A 23,707-nucleotide genomic window follows, 5' to 3' on the forward strand; every position below is an offset into this window, starting at 1 on the left:
AGGGCACTGATGACACAGGGAGAAAAAGGAAAGCCCAAGATGGTGCGAATTGATGGGGTCACAAGTGACAGCACACAGATCAGAGAACTGGAAAGAAGCAGAAGATAGAAGATTAGAAAGAAAGTAATAAAACCAGTGGCATGCACTTAAAGAAAATACAGATTAGTGAGGCTGCAGCACCATGTGCAGGGCAATCCAGTCCTCCCTCCCACATGTGGTGCTGCCTGGGGACCTCTGGAAACAAGACATGAGCCCCAGCTGCCATCATGTCATTGCACTTGCTCTAGCATTTACAGAAGATGGCTCCTAAGACCAGATCCGTGAGATCTGTGGTAGTAGGGGACAGTCCATCCTTACCAAAAGGGGCTCAATATGGTAACTGACTGTTTCCTGCTGATGCCAATAAAAGCAAGGACTTAGCACTACCCAAAGAATCAGGCAGACACTTCTCTTGAGAGCTGAATAAAAATCTACACCTTGCTCTCAGAAGCAAAGTGAAGCTGAGAAGCTGGTGTGCGTAACTTCAAAACAGTTACATGGAATCTAACAGCTCAAAACCTATGCAGCTCCAAGCAGCTTCTCCTCATGCATTTTCTTAACTCTCCCTTGCCTAGTTCATTTTCTGTGAACAAAACATGCTTAAAAGGCATGAAGATATGATCTATCTCCTGACAAAAGTGGACAAAAACACTATACTCAACACTCACTAAGCCTTCTACAGTGTAATGTAAAACTTGACTGTAATCTAAGCAATTTCAACAAATGCCCAGCTGACTCAAAAGGACCAGCAGGTGTATGGCAATGTTATAGGAGCAAATTATGTGATCAGTTAAAAAAAAAAAAAAAAAAAGTTGTTTATTCCCATCATTTTCAGATTTCTTTATCTGCTATCAACAGTAACAAGATCATGTAAGAACACAGACTCCTCAGGCAAGTGATGTACATTCTGTGACATAGTAGAGTCCTTGTAATGTCTATGTTTTCAAACGTTTGAACATGCAATGTCACGTTTCTCCACTTTATATTCCACCATAAACAAGGCTTTTATTATAGAATTACCTGGACATGTTAATGTTTAGGCTTTGGAAGAATCGGAGCTAATACAGTTTAAAACCCTTTTGTCCTATTATTTTCTGCCCAAGCAAAAAGTTGCTCTCCATGTTTTTTATAAGCCTCCTTTAAATACTGAAAATCTGAAGTCTCTGTGAAGCCTTCTCTTCTTCAGGCTGAACATCTGCAGCTCCTCCAGCCTGGCTTCAGAGGAGAGGTGCTCCAGCCCTCTGATCATCTTCATGGCCCTCCTCTGGACCTGCCTGAACAGATCCACAGCCTTCTTGTGCTGGGGGCCCCAGGCCTGGATGCACTATGGTCTGTAACCACATATTGGTTCTACAACACCTGCCCAGTTTCTAGCCCTATAATACAATGACAATGCCTCTATTGTGGCAGGCATTGTTCATGAACTTTCTTCCATGTGTCAGTATTTTTGTAAAAGGGTGGTTCCTGCCTTAATGTGAAAATACAGAACCTCCATTTGCAAACAATGCCTCCTGACAAGTCATGACACACAAGCCATGGGAACTACAACAACTAGAACAGGAGTGTGATGCCAAATACAGCAGAACATTCAGCAAGTCAGAGTAGCAGACAGAATTCCATAGTATCTGGAGCATGAGACAATAGCACAGGAAGGAAGCAATCCTGCCAGAGCACACTGTGGTGAAATCCTGACTCATCGCTGTACCTGTATGTAGACACCCCCATGTCTGGGGTGCAGGTGAAGGAGAGATTGTTGAGTATAGATTCACTCAGATTGGAAGGGACCTCTGAAGGTCATCTGATCCTAAAGCTGCTCAAAGCAGGGCCAGCTTCAAAGGTATAACAACCTACATATACAAAGGTATAACATGCTACAAGAAGACAGAAATCACTCTCTTCCAAATTAAGGTTTTGTGTAACAGGTAGGCTTTCCAGTGACTTGATCAGCTTTCTGACACTGCAGGGTAGTGCACTGAAATTAAGGCAATGCTTCGGGAAAAAAAAAAAAATCATCTGAGACAGACCAAAGGGATTATCTAAGGCAATGGAGCTGGAGCATGCTAAGAAAATTCCTCCTAAAGGACAAGAGCCCTGGTACTGTGAACATTAGTTGAACCCAGCTCAGCAAAACTATAACCAGATTGATCTGTTATATGATCAAGTAACAATGGGAAGGTGTGTACCATTAAAACCCTAGATCAGCATACATAGTCAGCTCTCATCATTGATAATTCCACTATACATTTCTTCATCCTCAGAGCCTCAGAAGGCAGCACCATTATAATCCAAATCTAACCACAAACACTGATATTGCTAGGTGGTACAACTCACAGTATTACCTCCAACATCCTATCTAGCAGGCTGGCAACGTTGAGTTGCTAGCAGTCATGTTCTTCTGAAAGTTCTCACTCAACCCCCCAGAAAAACTGCTGCATTTATCATCTGAATGCCTGTTACAGGAGCATTCAGGAAAGAAAACTATAATTTGTTACAGGAGCAGCTTGACTAATTCTTGAAAGGAATTATATTACACAGTAAGGGCCTGGACTAGCCTCCAATCTAAAGATCAATCTAAAGTAGGAAGACCTCTTTCAAAACAAATTTTTAATCACTCTCACAGCTCATGGAACAAACAGCTTGTGTGGATAAAAATGTCCTCATCTTGCTCATTTCTTGGCTTCAGCCAGTCTACCAGTTTAGCGACACTGAATATGTGAAATGCTCTTTCTGTTTCTCATTTTGAATGTCACCTCACAGCTTTGATAAATACCATCATTCCCCACGTATTACAAAAGAGGGGGGGAACTCTGTGCTGAGAGGAAAGAGATACAGTCACCATCACATAAAGCTGTTTGAGTTGTGTATTTTATAAAACTCAGTCTTCATGACTGTATGAGCACTGTTGAACTATAAGACATCTCCCTCATGTAGCTGTCAGAAGCAGATGAGCTCAGCCAAGCAGTAGATGCTTTGCACTGTTTGAACAGAATCAAAGTGCAACTACATCGTCTCCCAGCTTATGACATAGGGAGGTTTCTTTGTTTCCCATTTTTAACACCATGGATTCCAAGACATGCAGCAGCTCCCCTTTCTCTGAACTAGCTTAGTGAAGAGAATAGTAATGGTTCATCTGTCTCACCGTGCTGCCCTCCACATTGCTCGTTTCTCTGCCTCCAGAGCACGACGTTCTGCTGGAGAAAGCTCCTTCTCTTGACTGCTAAGGAGCTCAGGACTCTGCATTCGCAATCGCTCCTGGTGCCGCCGTTCAGCTTTGGCTGTCCGCACAGGTGCCACTGGATCCCCAGCTCCAAGATTTAATGGACTCAACCTTGGCAGAGAGACAAAAGCGGTGAGAAACAGGCAGGCCTGGTTCAGTACAACTCTGTCTGCTCTTCTCAAGGTGAAATGTGATGATCAACATCCACAATCAACTGTTCTGTACCACAATTAGGTCCGAGGGTATCATCTTGGGGGATGGAAGGAGGACACAAAATTAAACTTCTGCTAAGAAGTTGGTTCCAATCAATTTCCCCTTTTCCACAAAATTCTTCCTTTCACACCCTGTATTTGCTAAAAAGTAGGAGTCACCTGCTCTGTCATCTGGCAGTTTCTACGCAAAGGACATTGCTCATCTACTTACCCAGATATAGAGTTGGTTCTCTGTTCAGGCTTCATTGCCTCTTCCAGTGAATTCCTCTGTGAGCTGTTGTTCTCATTAACCTCTGAGGACCTAGACCACAAAAGCATGTCAGCTAACAGTATCGCAGGCTGGCATATCCAAAGAGTATTCAGAATATCCAAGCTATAGCATACAGTAACTAGTTGAGTTTGAAGACACAACCCTTAATGCTTTTGCAGAACAGCTTTTTTTTCCATTGCTGCAAGCATTTTTTTATTGATTTCATACCTGTTCATGTTCTCTACGTTCAGTTTTCCTCATTTTTGCCAACCTCTTCTCAGTGGTTTGTGGGGATAGGACAAGGGGCAATGGTTAAAAAATGGAGCACAGGAAGTTCCACACCAACATGTGAAAGAACTTCTTCACGGTGAGGGTGACAGAGCTCTGGGACAGGCTGCCCAGGGAGTTTGTGGAGCCTCCTTCTCTGGAGATATTTAAGGCCCGTCTGGACGCCTACCTGGGCAGCCTGCTCTAGGGAAACTGCTTTGGCAGGGCAGTTGGACCTGATGATCTCTTGAGGTCCCTTCCAACCCCTACAATTCTGTCATTCTGTGATTTAGAAGTCAACCGTGCCCCCTCCACTACCACACACACTCTTCAAATGTAATACATCGGGCTTGCTGACAAGTTCTTGCCCTGCCCTAGTCTGGCTCTTTCCAGCTTCCTGTACACAATGGGCAGCCCTATCATGTACATCGTATGGCTACTTCCAGCTTTTTCATTTGCTGATGTCAGATATGCAAAAATGTTAACAAAGGATGATCAATCCTCCTGAGTTGTAAGTGAATGCATGTCTGGGCTAGGGACAAATCCTGATTGATCTCAGAGCCGTGACTCTCATTGCAGCCACTCTATGCACACTCTGCTTGACACACTGAGGATTTATGCTCATAAACAAACTGCTGCATGTCAGATCAGCTGAACTGTAGGTCACACAGCACTTCCTTCCAGAGGTTAAGCACATGCCCACAGTCACTGCAGCTCAGCTGGAAGTCAGAAAACTTATTAAATGTTTGAGCCCTTATTGTTACTGCTCAAGTTTATTTTTATTAAATTCCAGTTTCTGTTTCAGCATGATGAGAAAAAAAATTTCAAGATGTACACATCTAGATGTACACGCCTAATCCATTACCTCTGCTTTGTACAAGCATGAATCAAAAGTCTTATATAAGTCTTATATAAGCGGTTGCCTATTCTTACACAGGTAAGCACTGTAAGCTTGAAGCTGAACACATTCTCAGAGCCCTTCACTGTAAAATCACTGCTGGCTGAGCAAAGCAATCTGATGGAACCAGGCTTACTGTTCTCTAGCTTCCCACATTTCAATATGAAAAAAGTAGGGATAAGTAGGCCTTCGTATCAAACCAAGCAGCTGGTGCGCATTTGGCTGATGTTCTCCTTTAGAGCTGATGAGTAATAGGCTAAGGTCAGCACAGAAGGTGGAAGATTCTCATTGCATTCATCATGTGAGAAATTGCTCAACAGAGACTGGATAGAAACAATGGAGAGAAATGAGATTCAAAAAAGAAAAACAAAGATGAGTGTTTTCAGCCTCTGTAAAACTGCCCCCCCAAAAAAGTGTTTGGGAAAAAAAAAATACATTTGTAACACAGACTCAGAAGAGAAAGCCATAGAATCTTAGAATGGTTTTGGTTGGAAGGGACCTTAAAGATGATCTAAATCCAACCACCCTGCCATGGGCAAGGATACCTCCCACTAGACCAGGTTGCTCAAAGCCCCACCCAACCCGGCCTTGAGCACTTCCAGGGATGGGGCATCCACAGCTTATCTTGGCAACCTGTTCCACTGCCTCACAACCCTCAGATTAAAGAATTTGTCTTCTATCTAATCTTAATCTACCTTCTCCTCGTTTAAAGCCATTACTCCTTGTCCTATCACTCCACTCCCTGACAAGGAATCCCTCCCCAGCTTTCCTGTAAGCCCCCTTTAGATATTGGAAAGTTGTTAGAAAGTCTTTCCGGAGCCTTTTCCCAGCTGAACAACCCCAACTCTCTCATCCTGTCTTCACAGGAGAGGTGCTCCAAACCCTTGATCACTTTTGTGGCCCTCATCTGGACTTGTTCTAATACTTTTGTGTCCTTGTGCTGTGGATCACAGGGCTGAGCACAGCACTCCAGATGGGGTCTCACGAGAGCAGAGCAGAGCACAGAATGGTTGAGGTTGGAAGGAACCTCCGGAGATCACCTAGACCAACCCCCCTGCTCAAGCAAGGTCACCTAGGACCTTGGAAGGGACCTTAACGATCATCTAATTCCAAATCCCTCCCACCCTCACCCCACACAAAACAGGCAGGGACACCTTCCACTAGACCAGGTTCTTCAAAGCCCCGTCCAACATGGCCTTAAACACTTCCACGGATAGGGCATCCACAACCACTGGACAACTTGTTCCACTGCCTCACTACTCGCATAGTAAAGACTTTCTTCCTTATATCTAATCTAAACCTACCCTCTTCTAGTTTAAAGCCATTATTCCTTGTCCTGCCGCTCCACTCCGACAGAGTCCCTCTCCAGCTTTCCTGTAGCCCCCTTTACGTATTAGAAGGTTGTTATAAGGTCTTCTCCAGGCTGAACAACCCCAACTCCCTCAGCCTGTCTTTGTAGGAGAGGTGTTCCAGCCCTTTGATCATCTTTGTGGCCCTCCTCTGGACTCATTCTAATACTTCTGTGTCCTTCTTATGCTGAGGATCCCAGCGCTGAACACAGTACTCTAGGCGAGGTCTCATGAGAGCAGAGTAGCAGGGAGTATCACTTCCCTAGACCTGTTTTTGATGTAGCCTAGGATATGGTTGGTTTTCTGGGCTGTGAGTGTACATTGCTGGCTCATGTTGAGCTTCTCACCCACCAGCACCTCCAGGTCCTTCTCCTCAGGGCTGCTCTCAATCCATTCTTCACCCAGCCTGTATTTGTGCTTGGGATTGCCCTGGCCCAGACACAGGACCTTGCACTTGTTCTAATGCTTCTGTGTCCTTCTTGTCCTTGTGCTTGGCCTCATGAAGTTCACTAGATGCACCTCTTGAGCCTGTCAAGGTCCCTCTGGATGGCATTCCTTCCCTTCAGCATGTCGATCATACCACACAGCCTGGTGTCATCAGCAAACTTGTTGAGGTTGCACTCGATCTCACTGTCCATGTTGCCAACAAAGATGTTAAATAGTGCTGGTCCTAATACTGACCCCCGAGGAACACCATTTGTTACTGATCTCCACCTAGACACTGAGCCATTGACTGCATTGACTCTTTCAGTGTGACCATCCAGCCAATTCCTTACCCACGGAGCTGTCAATCTGTCAAATCCTTGTGTGTCCATTTTAGAGACAAGGATATCATGGAGGACAGTGACAAATGCTTTGAATACGCTCAGGTAGATGAAGTCAGATAAGGACAAATCCAAAGGTGGGTGCTGCAGTTTTATTCTAGTTTTATTCTATTTACTGCAGCCTTATTTTTATTTGAAGTTTTATGAGAAGCCTTTTCTCATTCCCCAGCTCTGTGCCCAAGAATGAGAAAACAACATCAAAACAACATGGAGAACAAGTCCAGGAGAACCAGGAATCAATACCCTAAAAAAATCAAAGCTAGGTCCAGCACCAAGGCTTATCACAAGTTATCTATCACCAAAAATCAATGGCTCTACATACCAAAGTACAGAGCTGAAGAAGGTATTCTTCTGCAAAGAAAGAGCTGGAAAAACAAAACCCCATACTGTGTGGTTTTATGTTGAAGCTGAGATAACGTCCAGCCTCTTCCCTGAAAATTACTGATGCTGAGACACCTCAGACACACGCAGGTGGCACTGAGCTATCAGTCTTGTCTTACCGAGTTCCTGGAGGCTGGATGCTCCTTCCATTTAGTCTCTCAATCTTGTACTCAACTCCTTCAATGATGACACTGGACTGCATGCTCATTTCAGGCACTTGTTTTATCATCTCATCCTCTTCCACTTCTTCTTCCAACAGAAGGGTACGTTTCTGCTGCAGCTTTCGAGCTGTCAAAATAATACAGACTCTTCTTACACCACAAGACACTCAGTAAAACCCCACAAGGATGAAGCTTCTATGCAGAACTTATGCTCATCATCCCTTCAAGTCTGCGCTCTTCACCATTTCCTTTGTTTCTCCTCCACTCCACTAACGTTTCAGATGTAATTGCATTCCCTCAGTTCTGCCCTCCCTCATCAATAAGCCTCCACTCCTAGAGGCTTATTGTAGTTTAACCCAGCAGGCAACAAAGCACCACACAGCCATTCACTCACTCCACCCACACAGTGGGATGAGAGAGAATACTAGAATATACAAAAAAAAAAAAAGTGATGCAGAACCACCCACTGACTGACACTCCCTAAGCAGCAACAACCCCCCCACCCCATTTTATTGTTCCACATGACATCATATGGGATATCCCTTTGGTCAGTTTGGGCCAGCTGCCCTGGCTGTGTCCCCTTGCAGCTTCTTGTGCACCTCCATCCTCCTCGCTGGCATGGCAGCACGAGAAGCTGAAAAGTCTGGTACTAAGTGTAAGCACTGCTCTGTGGCAACTAAAATATTAGTATGTTTAAGTATTATTCTCATCCTGAATCCAAAACACAGCATCGTACCAGCTACCAGGAAGAAAATTAACTCTGTCAACTCTACCTCAGCCAAAACCAGGACTGGAGTGATGAAAAACCCTCTCCTCCTGGCACCGAGTCAAAGGGAACCATTAGGCAGGCAGGTAGCTGCACAGGACCCAAGAGGAACAGGAACAAAAGGAGCCTGTGAATAGGCTACTCTCTGCAGGCAGGTGTTCTGACCAATCTACTGTAACTGCGAAGTTAATAACGATGCTTGGCCTCTTTTATTAAATGTTTTTAAAATAAGAAAACGCAAGTGGAACACTTGTGCAAGTGTGCCTAATTCAAAACATGACTAGGGATCTTTATGACAAGATTTAGAAATTTCCAAAGCTTTAGTTTGCTGGCAGTGGTAGCACAAAACAGCAGAAATCTTTGGGTAACTGCTACAATTGCAGAGATCCAGAGGGTGTAACTGATGATTTTGAAGTACTTTACTGGGATATTTCGTCTTGAGTAAGCTAAAATTTCATTTATTATCTGGGCAATCTTCACTGTGAGATTTCCCCGTTTTTTGTTTTTTTTTTTAATTCTTGTACTCAGAATTGTCCTGATTAGAGGTTGTGTTTTACACAGTAACAGTGGAGCAGCCAATAAACTCATTCAAGTTCACATATGTCAAGCAGTTACCAGGCCTTTTTAATAACCACCCACACACTTTTGCAGGTCTTGGATTCCTCGCGTGTGTGCTATCTCATGCCTCCCATAGAGGTAGGATTCACTTAACAGGCCAAATTTCCCTGCACAGATTGAAGCATACCTTCTTCTTCCTTCATTTTCTTCAGGTCATCCTCTCCTACCAAGGAGACACGCTTGGGAGGCTTATCCATCTGCTGCTGCTTAACCTCAACTTCAAAATACTTCTGCCTCTCGCGGAAGGATCGCTGCTCGGGGCTGTGCAGTCCACTTGGCATTGGCACCTGTGGGAGATGCACCAGCACTGTCCACAGAGTGACCAAACCAAGGCTCTCTCCCCATACCACCCTGAATACCGCCCTGTGTGTGCCCACCCCACTCACATACCCACACCCTCCTCCTCCTCCCCAGCCCTTCAGTGTGTGCCCACACTGGGATCCTGTCTCCACATCCACAGTCCCGAAAGACTGAATCCTCTTTGAGTCCCTGTCCTAGTTCCTGCTCCAGTCACCAGAACTCACCTCTAGGGCAGTTTTGGATTTCTCTGTGCTGGTCTGACCAGGCAATTCCTACAGAGAAGTGGGCACACTCTAAAAAGAGGGTTTTCTACCATCACTCCTCTCCCAAAACTAAGTGTCAATGATGCAATATAAAACAGCAGCAGTCAGGGACATCAGCTGATGGACTGGTTCACAGAACAGTCACAAGAATAACACAAGGCAAGGCTGCTTCAGACTTAGCAATTGTGAATAGTGGGCAAAGAGGACTTAAGTTAATTGAGGGATAAACAGAAACAGATGGTGACAAAAGTTTTCGATTTTAAAAGGGCAGAAACTGAAACTTAAAGGGAAATCAGTGAACCAAACAGGAGCAGAGGGCTTAGCTTAAGATGGAGGTTTAGATTTTCTTTAAATCAAATATATAACTAAGTAAAATTTATTTCTAAGAAGTGGAAATTTCACTATCAGGAAGAAAAGAAAATCTTATTTAGCAGAATAAAATAATAGAATATTGGAAGAGTAGAATTACAGGGAAAAGAAGAAATTGATCCACAAAATCCATCTGTGAACCAGAAATCAGAAACTGTAAGGGTAAGGATAAAATGAGAACTGCAAAGAGCAGTTCTCTTTGAAAAAGAGAAAAAACCTCCCCCCTGCAGATCACCGTTCAAGAATTCTGAATGAAAAGACCCAAGAAACTCAAAGTCCAACAAGCTTCTTTTTTTAATTGACTTGTTTGAGTAGGTGGACATTTATGTCTAAAAGATAGCTAATATCTTGTAAGAATCAAGAAGTAGGCAAAAACAATTTGAGAAGCAGAGCCATTAGTCTAATTTAAGAATTGTAAAAAGCTCTAGGACAAATATTCAAGGATGAAAATATATGGAAAAAAGTACAATGAAACAGATGCAGTGAGGATTAATCTAATACCCTCATTTGATAATATAAATTTGTAAACAAAGAACTGCAAAGATCTGTAGTCTTGAGACTACAAAGATCTGTTTTGTGACCAATCTTTATTAACATTTGCATTGCCAAATTTGAATCAGAAACCAAAGATGCATGAAAAAAGTTAATGAATGACAAAGACCAGAACACAGATTTCCAGAAATGCAGAGTTGTCAAAGGTCCCTGCACTTTATTTCATTCATCCACTCCACTGAATGGAAATAAGCACTGTTAAAATTCCAAAAGGTTTGGAATAGCATCCTGAAATGATAGGTTACTTTGAGGAGGATGAAAATAATTTAATTTAATAATACAAAATACAAGGTGAGCTACTTCAGGATCAATAATTGCTTCCTAAACCATGATACAGCAGCTAGAACTTGAGAAATCATCTGTGTACAAGGTGAGTCACGACATTTAACTCATGAACCTAGTTCATCCTCTACATCACACACAGCATATTTCTTTGGGGTAAACAAGTTGCTACCTCCTTCCTACTCTCCCACTTCCCGTGCTCACTTGCAATGTTTTATCTTCTGTGTGTTCCACTGTTTGGGCAACATTCCCCCGAGTCAGCACTAGTTACCTGTGTCTCGAGCAGAGGGTGTGACAAGGGTACTGCTGCAAAGGTCTTGTATGCTTGCTTGACATTGATGGGAATCTCGTCAGGAGAGGGTGGTGAAGGTGGCTTTGGCTAAAGGGACAAATACAGAATTATAAAAAGAATCACAGATTTATAAAACAACAACAACAACAAAACAAACAGCAAATGAGGGAAACACTGCAAAATCCTCAGCCTGCAAAGCCTGGAATACAGAAGGGACAGCTACTGCAGCCTTGTACAGAAAGGTGAGCAGTGGACACTATATACAGCAGCATGTGTAACATAGCCCCATTTTATTTCTTGGATGGTGGAGGACTGATACTTCTGGTGGCACAGATCCTCCCTGACTTCACCAGAATTTTGTGACTGCTCTCTTGGCCAAGGTGCCAGACTTCTCTCTTGATCCTTAAGGATTTCCAAACAATTCAACTATTCACTTATTTGAATCAATGGGCTTTGGATGCTGGAATACAGCAGATGTACGGTTGACCCACCCTTAGAATTGAATTAACCAATTTTAGTCTCCTAGAAAATGGAAGATAAGCCCTGGCTTTATCTAGTATTTCTGACTAAATGAGCCTTCCTTGTCAGAAGGGATCCATCAGTCTCATTCTATTTATTTATTTATTTATTTTCGCAGTGGCTATTGTACTTGTTTCTAAAATGACCAGTCCATAGTTCTGTACACTTCAAGGCTAATGGTCACAGCCTCCTAAACCAGTGGCAACCCACTCAGGGATCAATAATCTGGAGAAGAATAGACTTTGATCTCAAATCTTCCCTTTACCCATTCAGAGAAACATCTGTAATTTGCTATAATTTCATATAGGTTTCAATAAAAGGGAAGAGCTATATTACAGGTACACAAGACATGACAATTCTTACCAAGGCAAAGACCAAAATACTTAATCTTTCTCTCCCATCAACATACATCCCAGATAAAAATAATATTTGAAAAACAACTATTTGTAAATCAAAAACTTACTATCAGTGAGATGATATTGGCTTTTGCTCCAAGATGCAAGACATTGACAGAAAAGCGTTCTGAATGATTTATGCTCAACAGAATACAACAGTTCATAAATAAAGATTTAAAACTAACTGCTGTGAGGATTTCAGCCACAATTCAGTTTCAACAATGCAAGATTTTTGAATGGATAAGTGAAGACACAAGGCAGGCTGGTGAGGCTCTTTTATGTTAGAAAGCTGAAGAGGACACATTGACTTGGGGAGTATGGGTTCTTAATCAGGGCATCCAGTCTGATGCAAATTCAAAACCAGCTTTAACTAAGGCACATGATCTTTAAAATGCAAAGACACCGCTGGGAGGCTGTGTTCAGCCTACCCACCAGAAAAAGTGGCACTAGAGCAGCCTAGGACAAGCTTAGCAAGAAAGAACTGCAGGCCACTTACAGAGTTCTGGATACTGGAGCACGGCTCAGGTTGCTGGAAGGGATTGGGGCTGTCCCTGTCCTCCGAACTATGTGAGGCAGCATTTTGACGCACTCGAGAAAGAGGCTGAATGACACCTGGCTTGGTCTGCTTGTGTCAATATCACATAGTAGGGGAAAAAGCAGAGGAATGGAGAGAGAGAAGAGAGGTAAGAAGTTAGGGGAGCAAGGTGTCTCTGGCATGCAAGTGAATAAGACAAATCCATGCACCTGAGCTCAATTCTACTCAATTCAAGTAGTTCAATTCAACTGAGCTACTGAAACAAACACCAAACACAAAGCAATGCCTCTGGTACAAGTACTTTGTACAGGCAAAGAGATTGAGACAAGTCAAGGTGATAACAGAAACAACAAAGAGAAAGCCCAGGTCACAGGGAAGAATCTGTCATAAAAGTGGCAGCTACAATGGTCAGAGGGGTACGGCACAAGTATGTTGGAGCTGGGCGAATGTATGCATCATGAATGGGAGATGCAGTTGGGAAATAAATGAGTACTGGCAAAAGCTGGAGGTGCAAATGAATAGAGAACCAGCTAGGTTCTCCAATTAGAAATGCAGACACAGATAGGAACAATGAGTGGACACAAAAGTCTGAGATTTGACCTAGATGCCATCACTGCTGGTTGTTGTGTGGAAGTGAACAAAACATCACATACTAAAAAGATTAGGAGCAGAACTTGAATAAGCCAGCAAAAACACATGAGTGAAAGCTGCAAGTGTAAACAGGAATAAAAACTGCAAGAACATTTGCATCAAGCTATCAAATTAGGAGTATTTAAGTGCATTTGTACAAACTTGATGTATAATGGAGGACTGAAGGAGAGTACAAGAGTCAACATGGAAACTTACAGGGCTGAAAGTAAGTACACACAGAAGGAACAGGTAAGCTCTATGCACTGCAGAATGCATAAGGACAGATGTACTTACTGATTTACTATCATCCTGTGATGCAATGAAATTAATGGAAGCCTGAAAACAGAAATAAAGGTGTAAATGTGAAGACCAAGCCAGAACCCCTTAGCTAACCCTGCTCCATACAAAAAAAAAAAAATATATATATATATATATACAAAACTCTTCACCCACACCCCTCTCCCCTGTACCAGAAAAAATCTGAAGTCCCGTATCAACCCCTGAAATACCTTCTTCAGGTGGGGAGCCCATGTCCAGAGCCCTCCCACAAGAGGAACTGCTCCTAGTTCCTCTGTGATGTGAGAAGGCACTCACAGCTCTCAGTGCATCTCCATGCATTGACCCCCACCCTCTCCTTTTCTGATCCAGCTCAGCTGATCCTGGCCCTTGTTTACATCCCCTGCACTCTGCACTTGCTACTGCACTCGAGCAAAGCCATCAGCACCACAGCTTCTCTGCCAGAAAGCACTCCCAGATGCCAGCTCATCAGTGTCTAGTGGGAAAAGCCTCTCATGCCTTGGCTGGCTGCTCTGGGCACTGCTCTCTGCGTTGAGCCCGCGGTGCACACCAAGACCAAGAGCTGGGGAGCGCAGAGCTGGCGGAAGATGAGACGAGCAGCGGTGCCGGGTGAGAGCAGCACAGAGCAACAGCACACACTGCACACCAACGGGCACTTACAAAGCGGGTCTCCCTGCCTGACAGGTGAGCAGGCCGAGTGGCTGCAGGTGTCTGGAGAGAGGTAACGCCAGAGGATTGCCAGGGGAGAAAATGGAGAGAAAATGAAGAGACCAGAGTTCCTGCATGAGATGCTGAGACAAGCACCTTTACCCAGCACAGAGACTGCAGTTACCCAGAGCTGTCAGTGCCCCCTGCAGGTCCTTGCTGCCTGCCGTGGAGGAAGTCCCACTGCCGTCCCCCATAAATGTATGCCCAACTCCACCACAAACAGATCCTTCCCCCCCACACTTTGCTTGCTCCCCATCAGAAGCTGGCAGAACTCAATGCCAGGCAACACCATCACGACACCAGCCTCTGGACAAAGGATTTGGCTTCTCTGAATAATTCTCTGAGCTCTGAAATAAGCCTGTAAATTCTGGTTTGAGTACAAGATGTCAAAAACAATGAATTTACATTAAAACTAGATGGAGACAAAGAATTAGAGATGCCATTTCTTGGAATTTCTACTTTGGAGCAATAACCTGAAGGTTGGTCTCCTAAAATCCCAGAAAACATGAAAGCCACATCTGGGGGACCCATTCCATTTTGTGTAACATTCACTGTCCAAAGAGAACTAAATCTACCAGATATACATGTAATCTTACCTGGCATGCAGGAGACTGCTGTACAGGCTTTGATTCACAAAGTATTAAATTAAGTAATTGTAACAGAAAGCTCATGTACATAATAAAGGTGGAGAACATCACTAACTGGAGAACACCACTAGACTAATGCTTCACTAACTGTGATACCAAAGCATCTTCAAGAACCCGAGTCACTAATTTGTAACAAAAAGCATCGGGGGTATCACAAAAGCTGCCCATGACATGTTGGAACTAGGGACATTCTAACCAAATGCTAGTTTAATTCAAAAAAACCCAACCCAACCCAAACAAAAACCACCCAAAACAACAAACTTGCAGTGACGGGACTCAAACATTGAAACATTGGAGATGGTGTCTAGAAAGGTTTGGACTGTCTGTCTCTGAAGGTGTTCAGAATTTGAGTGGACATGGACCTCAGTAACCTGATCTAATTGGGTCTATTCCAAGCAGTCTTAGTCCTGAGGTCCCTTCCAGCCTAAATCACCCTGTGAGCAGATACAGGGCCACCCTTTGAGACCTGTGCTTGTTTTTTAACTGATGTTAAAAATGAGAGCTGATGTTCTTTAAATTCAGAGTAAATTAATATCACAAAATCATAGAATGGTTTGAGTTGGAAGGGACCTTAAGGATCATATAACTCCAAGCCCCCTGCCATAGGCAGGGAAGTCACCCACTTAGGTGATCAGGTTGGCCAAGGCCCCATCCAGCCTGGCCTTGAACACCTCCAGGGATAGGGCATCCACAACATCTCCTGGCAACCTGTTCCCATGCCTCACTACCTTACAGTGAAGACCTTCCTCCTAATGTCTAGTCTAAATTTATTCTCTTTTAGTTTAAGATCATTCCCCTTTGTCCTATCATTATCTACCTGAGCAAAGAGTCCTTCTCCATCTTTTTTTATAGGACCCCTTTAATTATTGAAAGGCTGCAAGGAGGTGTCCCCGGAGCCTTCTCTTCTCTGGGCTGAACATCCTCAGCTCTCTCAGCCTTTCTTCATATGAGAAGTACTCTAGTCCTCTGATCATCTCTGGGCTAGTTCCAATATGTCCATGTCCTTCTAGTGCCGGGGGTCTGAGAGATGGACACAGTACTCCATATGGGTTCTCACAAGAGCAGAGTAGAGGGGGAGAATCACCTCCCTCAACCTGCTGGTCATGCTTCTTTTGATGTAGCCCAGGATATGGTTGGCTTTCTGGGCTGCAAGTGCACATTGCTGGCAATATCTAGATTTCTTTCCAATGTAGAACGAAGAGTATCATCTTCACCTCAAGAATACTTCTTGATAAAAAGACCTTAATCTCAAAGAAAACTGGCAGGTAAACAGCCCAAAATACACCTCTGAGGATCTGCTGTCAAAAAAGCAAATAAATAAATGTATGGAGCTGAAACAGAATGCATTGAAATACCATTACTTTAATGAATAGTATTTTCTCCCAATCTTACTGTGTATCTGGTGCTCACTTGATATCAAAGTATCTAAGAATCAAGGAAGACGCAAGATAGGCTATGGAGGCAATAGAAGATGGAGTGAGCTATTGCTGACTACAGCTCCACAGTTGTATTCGCTACCCCCAGCCATGTGGTCCTGACCCTTCTCCTTTGTCAGTGTTACCGGTCACCTCATCCCAAGATGATGCGATTCGCCTCACTGAGCAAGCTAAAAATTAACAAGAAAAAAAAAATAGATAGCTTTTGTCAAGCTCAGGTTGCTGATATGACTGAGCCAAAGATCTGGCAGCTGCTGGGTCTGAATAGTAGGAGTGCAGTCACACTCCAAAAGGAATGCAACAGATGCAAAATGAGTAAGAACAGAGTACACAATACCATTTTCAACTCATTACAGCTCTGTATTGGATTTACATGGTAAGATTTTGGTAGCAGGGGGCTGCAGGAGTGACCTCTGTGTGAAGAATCCAGCAGCTGCTCCATGTTAAGGGCCACTTTCAGCCAGCTCCAAAGGGACCCACTGCCAGCCAGAGCCGAGCCAGTAAGCAATGCTGTTTGCACCTCTGTGAGAGTAGATTTAAGAAATGGAAAAAAATGCTGCACAACAGCAGGAGTAAGAACCAAGCCTGCAGACACCAAGGTCAGTGAAAAATGAGGGGCAGGAGGTGCTCCAGCTCAGCTGAGCAGCTGAGTAAAACCACCACAACCTCTTAATACAAAATGCAGTTGCACATAATGCCTATAAAGGGAAAATTTCAAAATCCACTTTCAGAAAGAGTGGTCTCATTTCAAAAAGCTTAACTTGTGAAACCTACTGTTGTAGGATGAAAAGTGAAATCAAAGACTTTGAAAGATTTAAAAGAAAAGATCAAAGCTGATATGGGTAAGAAGAGTTTGCGAGGATAAATAATGCTGTCAAACATCAAAAGTTGCATGAAATTAAGACAAAAAAAACCACCCCACATTTCAGATTGAAAACTAGCCTCTAACCAGTGTTTTAGAAAATCATTCCCTAAGGGTAGGCTAACCTATAATTGTTTGCGGCAGATTTGATTTTCTTCTGAAGAGATGACGTTGGTTGCCAGCAGTCACAGACAAAACTAGGGATAAGTCTGGGAGACCAAGTAGCAATGGTTTACAGACATGAGATGATTCTCCGAATCTTGACTTCTCCATTTCTTCTGAAGTACCAGTTGACATCATTTAATACAGTCTCATGTAAGGCATTGGTGAGGCCATTCTCAAAAAAGACAGACAACTATTATTTCTAGTCACTCTAGGTACTCCCCTGGCTCATTAACCCTCAGAGCAATAACTCTCCACTGAGTTTATGACTAGCTAATTATATTCCTAGGTCTCTGAGATATTTTGAAAAAGCAGAGCTCTTTCCCTTGCTCTCTAGATGCCTCCCTGTGGTGGATATTTCACCACCACAACGGTATCACTCTGAAATACAGAAATTAACCTTGGCCTCTTCTACCTTTCTGCCCTGGTGCTGTCTTTTCCTGGACACATGCCAGCCTGCCTTTCTCCACATTGCCAGTCCTGGGCGAAGTCTCACCTGCTGGTTACTAGGAGAATAGGGGGTTTCCCTCCGGGAAATTCCCGTCCCAGACTCACTCGCAGGAGCCTGCAAGAGAGAAGACAAAGCTAGAAGTTACTGTACAGCAGCGACGTCCACGTATCTCCCCTTGCAGTGACACCAGGAGGCAAGGGAGAACACTGATATCTGGCCTGATGCCAGCTATTGGTCACTTCACCACAAGAAAACAGAGTTAGCATTGGTCCAATGACAGCTGTTACATGGCAGAAACTTGCAAAAAGTACCAGAAATAGCAAGGGAATTACATTGAACATTAGAAGTCAGATCACATCAAAATGCCTTGCAAGGCTAACTGAATTAGGTTGAAGCCTTCTGCCTTGTAAGGCATTCCTGGAATCTTCTCCTCCTAACTTCCTGTTAGGCCTCAACAGGCTGGACCACAGTTAAGACAGACATTGTGTTGTACAGACACCAAGCAACAAAAGCCACTCCCAACTGAAAGGAGACAAGATTCATCCCCAGCCACAACCACTGTAGACCCTTTATGACCAGACGAGCATAGGAAAGACAGGGCTCTCACCCCTTCTGCAGGAGCCTATGACCAGCAATGTTCTGGCAGAGAGCCAGCCTACAGCCAGCCCCAACAGCTGCAACAAGACGGCAGAGCCCCCGATAATTACCATACTGTGCACATGAACAAGGAGCATGATTTGAAAAGTATTTTAGATGCCTAAAGACAGAAACAAGTTGTTTGGGATTTAGAGAATTGTTTAAGTAAATAGGGTTTTGCAATTAATACCATACTCATGTACTAGTGAATCCTGTTAACTGGATTCAGGTCAGCCTTGGGCAACTGTGTTTCTACTTACCAAGCCAGGAGATGTAATCTGAGGTCTATATTGAAGAACAGAAAACATCTGATTCTTCTTAGCACTGTAGTGACAGAGATGTGGCAGTCTCAACACATCTACTTCCATGCCACTGCTACACTCTCACTCACCCTGCTTCTTAGTACCTCTGTCCAACCCTTCCTTGTGCGACAACACACAGCCTACCAATCCATCATGGAGGGAGCCGTTCTACAAAAAAATAATTCTGCAAAGAAAATACTTAAGCTTCCTAACGCAGCTGACACAAAATTCTGGCGTCAGCACACAGGAGAACATACAGACAAGGGGAATCAATCCCTTTCAACAGCAATGTGGAATTAGATTAGCTCAAGCTAACTGATGATAGACGATCTGGCATAAAACCTGCCTTCAAAAAGGGCCAGTGCTTTGTAGCCCCTGCTTTTTTGAATCATTAACTCTGAAGGTGGATATGTCCCTATTATGTCCATAGCACAGACTTTGAATATACTGAGAGGTTACAGAGATGCCACTGCATGCCTTGTCCTATTCTTAAAATGCCTAGACATACGTGAAAAACAAATTCTCACCAAGGAACTAGGCTATAAACATCTAAGAAAACTATAGCTAGGTGTTGCTTTGATTTGTTTCCTTCTGTATGTGTGCGTGTATTGGGTGGGGTATGGTGTTTGCCTAGTGTTCTTTTGCTTCTCTTGCTCTTCGGATCTACCAAAAGGCTCCTAAAGGAAGAGGGGAAGTGGGTGTGGTGCTAACCTGGAGCACACAAGTTTTTGGGCCTAGTCGTCCTTGCTCAGCTACTCGTTTGCTGTGCAGCAGTGAAGAAAATAAATAGAGATGTTCCACAGTGAAAAGCAAAGCTCTCCCTTGAAAACTGAAAGCCTAGATATATTGAAACATGTCACTTCAAGGAACAGCATGCTCCTGGGCTGTAGATTAACTAAGTCAGCTGCACTGCCTCTTAGCTTTCAGGGGTCTAATACTGTCCGTGTTTGTTCAGGCCCAGATACAAACACATGGTGTGACACCATTACCCTTCTTCTACAAGCCCTGCCAACTTCCTGCTCTCGCAACTACTGTAGACAAGGAACACTACTGTTCCTGATTTTTGCCTGCCCATAGAGACACTGGTGGAGCTGGGGGGAGGGAGGAGGAAAGAGAAGGTCCTCCCCAGACCTTACATCACTGCCTCCTCACGAAGAGGGGCTTAGCAGCATGCATACTTGGCAATAACTGGGGTTCGTTAGTGGCTGGAGGACAATTCACTGACTGTCAGTGAATGACTGCCACTGCACACAGAAGCACGTATGTTAGACAGGACCAGCCCCTGCACAGGCCTCGTGCTGCCTGGCATCTGGAGCCCAGTGCATGCGCAGTGGTTTAGTAGGAGGCAAGTGGCTTTAACTGTGTGATTGCATGCCACACACAGCATGCCATGGGACTGCTTGCCTTGAAGTAAAGGTTGGTCTTCAGCACTCCCTCCCTGCCATAGCCCAGGGGTGGGCCCCCCAGACAAGCCTTGCCTGCTGCTTTCCCCTTTCGGTTAGCCACCACAAAGGGGTTCTCACTGAAGAGGATTGGCTGAGAGTCGATCATACACTCTTGTTCTGGCGTCTTTGGCATCTGGTCCTGGGACAGGGGGCAACCAGTGGGATCCTGCTTGTCTAGCTGGGGCTTTTCTGCCCCACTTGCACACTGGTTGGGTGATGCAGGGTCCTGGGGAAGGCCAGGCACACGTCTGTTGATCAGGCCTGCAGCTGTTTCTGGGGAGGAGTCCCGGCTATCCTGGGCCACTGGTGGAGACAGCATAGCGCAGTCACCCTCCATTCTGGAGCTGGCCCTATTATACTGAATAAGCTGCGAGGAAACAAAATGATCAGAAAGACAATAAGAGAATAGAGTAAAGGAGAGGAGGCAGAAAATAGAGAGCAGCTGCTGATGCTGAAGGATAGGGGAGAGAAGAATATCAGTACTACTTCCCATACTACCATCCCCTTCCTCTCTTCTACTCTATCACCGACTTTGTGATCCTTGATACAATTTCCAAGAGAGGACTTGTTCTCACAGCATGCAATACATACACCAAGTAATCAACAGGCACATGCATACTCCTGCATTTTTCCAGCTCTCATACATATTCCAGCTCACATTTCAGCAGCTCAACAATAACACTGCTGCTCCTTAGCTAAAGTGACTGCCAAAACCTGCACAAGCACAGTGTTCCACCTCACGACAGCACATTCTCAGCTCCACCATTACATAGCCAAACATCACCCGTCTCACCCCAGCACACTTTCAAGTAGCTCCAGCACTATCTTACAGAATAACATCTCCCATCTTGCTCCAGTGCACTTCCATACAGTCACACAATAACACCATATTGCTCACCCCATTCAGATCCATCCTATCTGCATGCACAATCATTCTTTTATGGTCCCATTTCATCAATATGCTATCAACTGCTAGTACCAGAGAGCTAAATAATAGCTAACAGAGCACTGATCTCTTTCAGCACTCTTATTGAAGGCAGAACTGAAACAGAGTTCCAGTTCTGCCTAGGATCAACTGTACCCATCCAAGATGAAGCACTGACCTTTCCTCTTCTAATACTATAAAAGAGTGCTTGTTACCCCAGCCAAAGCCTTCTTCAGGGAAGCAGAGATAATCACAGAACAATGTTCCAAACTCCTTCTGTCCAACTGCCTGCTGTGGAGCAGAAAGACCCCTTCTGCTTAGAGCACATTCTACAGTTCCTATGTCACGGCAGCAGTCACAAAAATAGCTCTCAAGGGCTGGATGGACTGGTGACTACAATGGCAGCTGAGAGGCTCAGGAATTTCTGAGGCCCTCCCCCAGCCCCTAAATCCCAACCCAACCTAATGCAGTAGAGGGCAGAGCCCTGGTTCCTATCACATTTCTTCAGACAATGAAGCCTGTGCTACCCTTAGAAATACTGTTATTGTAGCTATGTCACTTTCCAATGTAAGAATGCTATCAAACAATTTACACACCCCCAAACAAAAATCCAACCTTATTTTCACAAAATGCCACAATCCACACTAGCAGAGATGCAGTACACACAAAGTTACACCAGGCAAAAAGTATTTTCAGGAACAGTGTTTGTTTGTTTGCTTGTGGATGCAGTAATGAGAACACTACTAGCAATCCACCACTGCAAGGTGGGTTTGCTGGTCCTACAGGCAGACCACTCTGTCACTACTGCCACTTTCCCTTGCCAAACAGGAGATTACAATACTGACCAACGTGTATTCCAGATGAATCCCAAAATCACGAAGGCCTGCCCTGCTCACACAAAGGGAAAAAAGATAAATGACACTTTTATGGCACTGTGGAGGTGGTCTTCTCACCAAGACTCCATGAGGTCTGTTAGACCTCAAAGCCCTGTTTTGTTCACAGACATGACTGGAACTGAGCTTCACACATTCTTCCTTTAATCTCCAGCACTACTGCTGTAGCACTGTATTCTAGTGCAGGATGCCCTTCTCCCTCCTCTCCGCAGTGAACTATTTTTATCAAACAAGTAACAATTTCTGTTTTGGGTAAGCAAAGATTTTGGCAATGCAGTGTGCTTTTCCCAGCCTTGCCTCTGTCACTCCACAGTCCAGCACAGAGGCCAATACTGTTTTACCATGCATCCTCCATGGAAAATGCATTTGCAGTTCTGATCTATCACTTTGCCCTAACCTGAAATCTCACTGCTACAGAGAAAGAATCAACGACTAGAAATTGAAGAAATTCAGACTAGATAGTAGAGATTATTAATTTAGTATCAATGGTGACCTGTTGCAGAGAGATATAAGTCTTCTCCATTTCTTTTAGTCCAGAAAGCAAAATAAGAGTTTAAATGTTTTCTTGTGGCTAGACAATCTTTCATGGGTATAGTTTTCATGCCTGTAATATGCAGAAAAATGAGAGACAACAACAGCTCCTTTATTAATGTGATGGTATTATCCTGAATTTCTAGTGCACTGGGTACTCTGCAAGACACTGAGTTACTGAGAAGCTGGCATGGCCAGAGGGCATCACTGAGAAGAATATTCTTATGCAGCTTTCAACTGAACATTTGTAGTTTGGATTTTAAAGCCATACAAACACAAAAGGCATTCAGCACAGTAAGCCTTTGTAACTATTAGTCACAAAATGACCAATACACAGCAATACAGACTAATCCAAGATGGACAACCATCTGCCCTTTCTTTAGGCACAGTTCGTGGGGCATCCCCATGAGAAAATCCACCTGCAAACTACAGCAAAGATATGGCAGAGATCTGCACCTACTCCTGCTCAACAGTGTGAAGAACAGCAGGCCCTGCAATCCCTTGCAGGGCATTACACAGCAACAGAAGATACGTAAGATGCTGCTTAGGAAATAGTATTGGTGAGAGAGTTGGGCTAAGTATAGGAAGAAAAAGAAACATACCATGGAAATAGGGCAATAGTATTAGCCCTCTTAATCCAGGCAGGCTATCTGCAGATAGACAACCTGCTAACTGAACTGCAGGGATTTCTGCTGGCTGGACTGATCCATGCTTGAATCTTCCAGTCAGTCATCAAATAAGCTAGGTGCAGTTACTGAAGGAAAGCCAGAACCTTGCTGGCCTTGAAGCCCATATCTCACAGTCTGAGCAGATATTTTTTTTTTGAAACAAAGCAAAGACAAGGCTGTGCAAAAGACAGCTGGAAGAAGATAAACATAGGCACTAATTGGCCCTTCCCCTGAGATGGGACATTTATAGATGCCGCCCTTACACCCTGGCATTCCAATGTGTCCGGCTGCACATTCCAGTGCCCAGCATTCCTGGGCTGACACAGAGCACTAAGGCACAAGCTCCCCAATGCTGCTCTGCTCTGGAAGACACAGGCTGTTCAGCAAGAGGCAGCTGCTTGCATGGGGCTGGCTATCTCCCTGCTTCCAGCTACTAAGTTACATTAAGAGATGCTACAAATACTTTAAACCTTTTCCTGTTAAAAGTTTTCTCTGTGAACAGCCAGGAGAGAAAACTCAAAGCTGGGGAGCATGGAGTGTAACAGTACGAGTCATAGCTGGTGGCAAAGATCTCTAATCAGTGTGAAAGTAGAAAAGCAAGAGGGCCTGAAATCAATGAGAGGAC

The 23,707-nt window shown here is 44.1% G+C and overlaps 1 protein-coding gene across 36 annotated transcripts in view; it reads right to left on the bottom strand.

The window, feature by feature from the left end:
- The window catches only part of SCRIB (scribble planar cell polarity protein), a 114,520-nt gene that overhangs the window by 14,152 nt on the left and 76,661 nt on the right, over positions 1-23,707 (bottom strand). For 12 of the 36 annotated variants that reach the window (XM_038175230.2, XM_038175232.2, XM_038175228.2 and 9 more), the window contains 10 exons: positions 20,025-20,432; positions 17,728-17,796; positions 14,077-14,127; positions 13,414-13,455; positions 12,451-12,579; positions 11,020-11,127; positions 9,110-9,269; positions 7,557-7,725; positions 3,680-3,769; positions 3,179-3,367 (listed from right to left, as the gene is read on the bottom strand). In XM_038175230.2, coding sequence (XP_038031158.2) covers positions 3,179-3,367; positions 3,680-3,769; positions 7,557-7,725; positions 9,110-9,269; positions 11,020-11,127; positions 12,451-12,579; positions 13,414-13,455; positions 14,077-14,127; positions 17,728-17,796; positions 20,025-20,432 — 1,415 coding nt within the window. The remainder of the gene's footprint in view (positions 1-3,178; positions 3,368-3,679; positions 3,770-7,556; positions 7,726-9,109; positions 9,270-11,019; positions 11,128-12,450; positions 12,580-13,413; positions 13,456-14,076; positions 14,128-17,727; positions 17,797-20,024; positions 20,433-23,707) is intronic. The other 24 variants (XM_038175252.2, XM_038175244.2, XM_038175247.2 and 21 more) reach the window with 11 other exon arrangements.

Source organism: Anas platyrhynchos, chromosome 2, assembly GCF_047663525.1.
Source record: "Anas platyrhynchos isolate ZD024472 breed Pekin duck chromosome 2, IASCAAS_PekinDuck_T2T, whole genome shotgun sequence".
In the NCBI taxonomy this organism is placed as follows: Eukaryota; Metazoa; Chordata; class Aves; order Anseriformes; family Anatidae; genus Anas; species Anas platyrhynchos.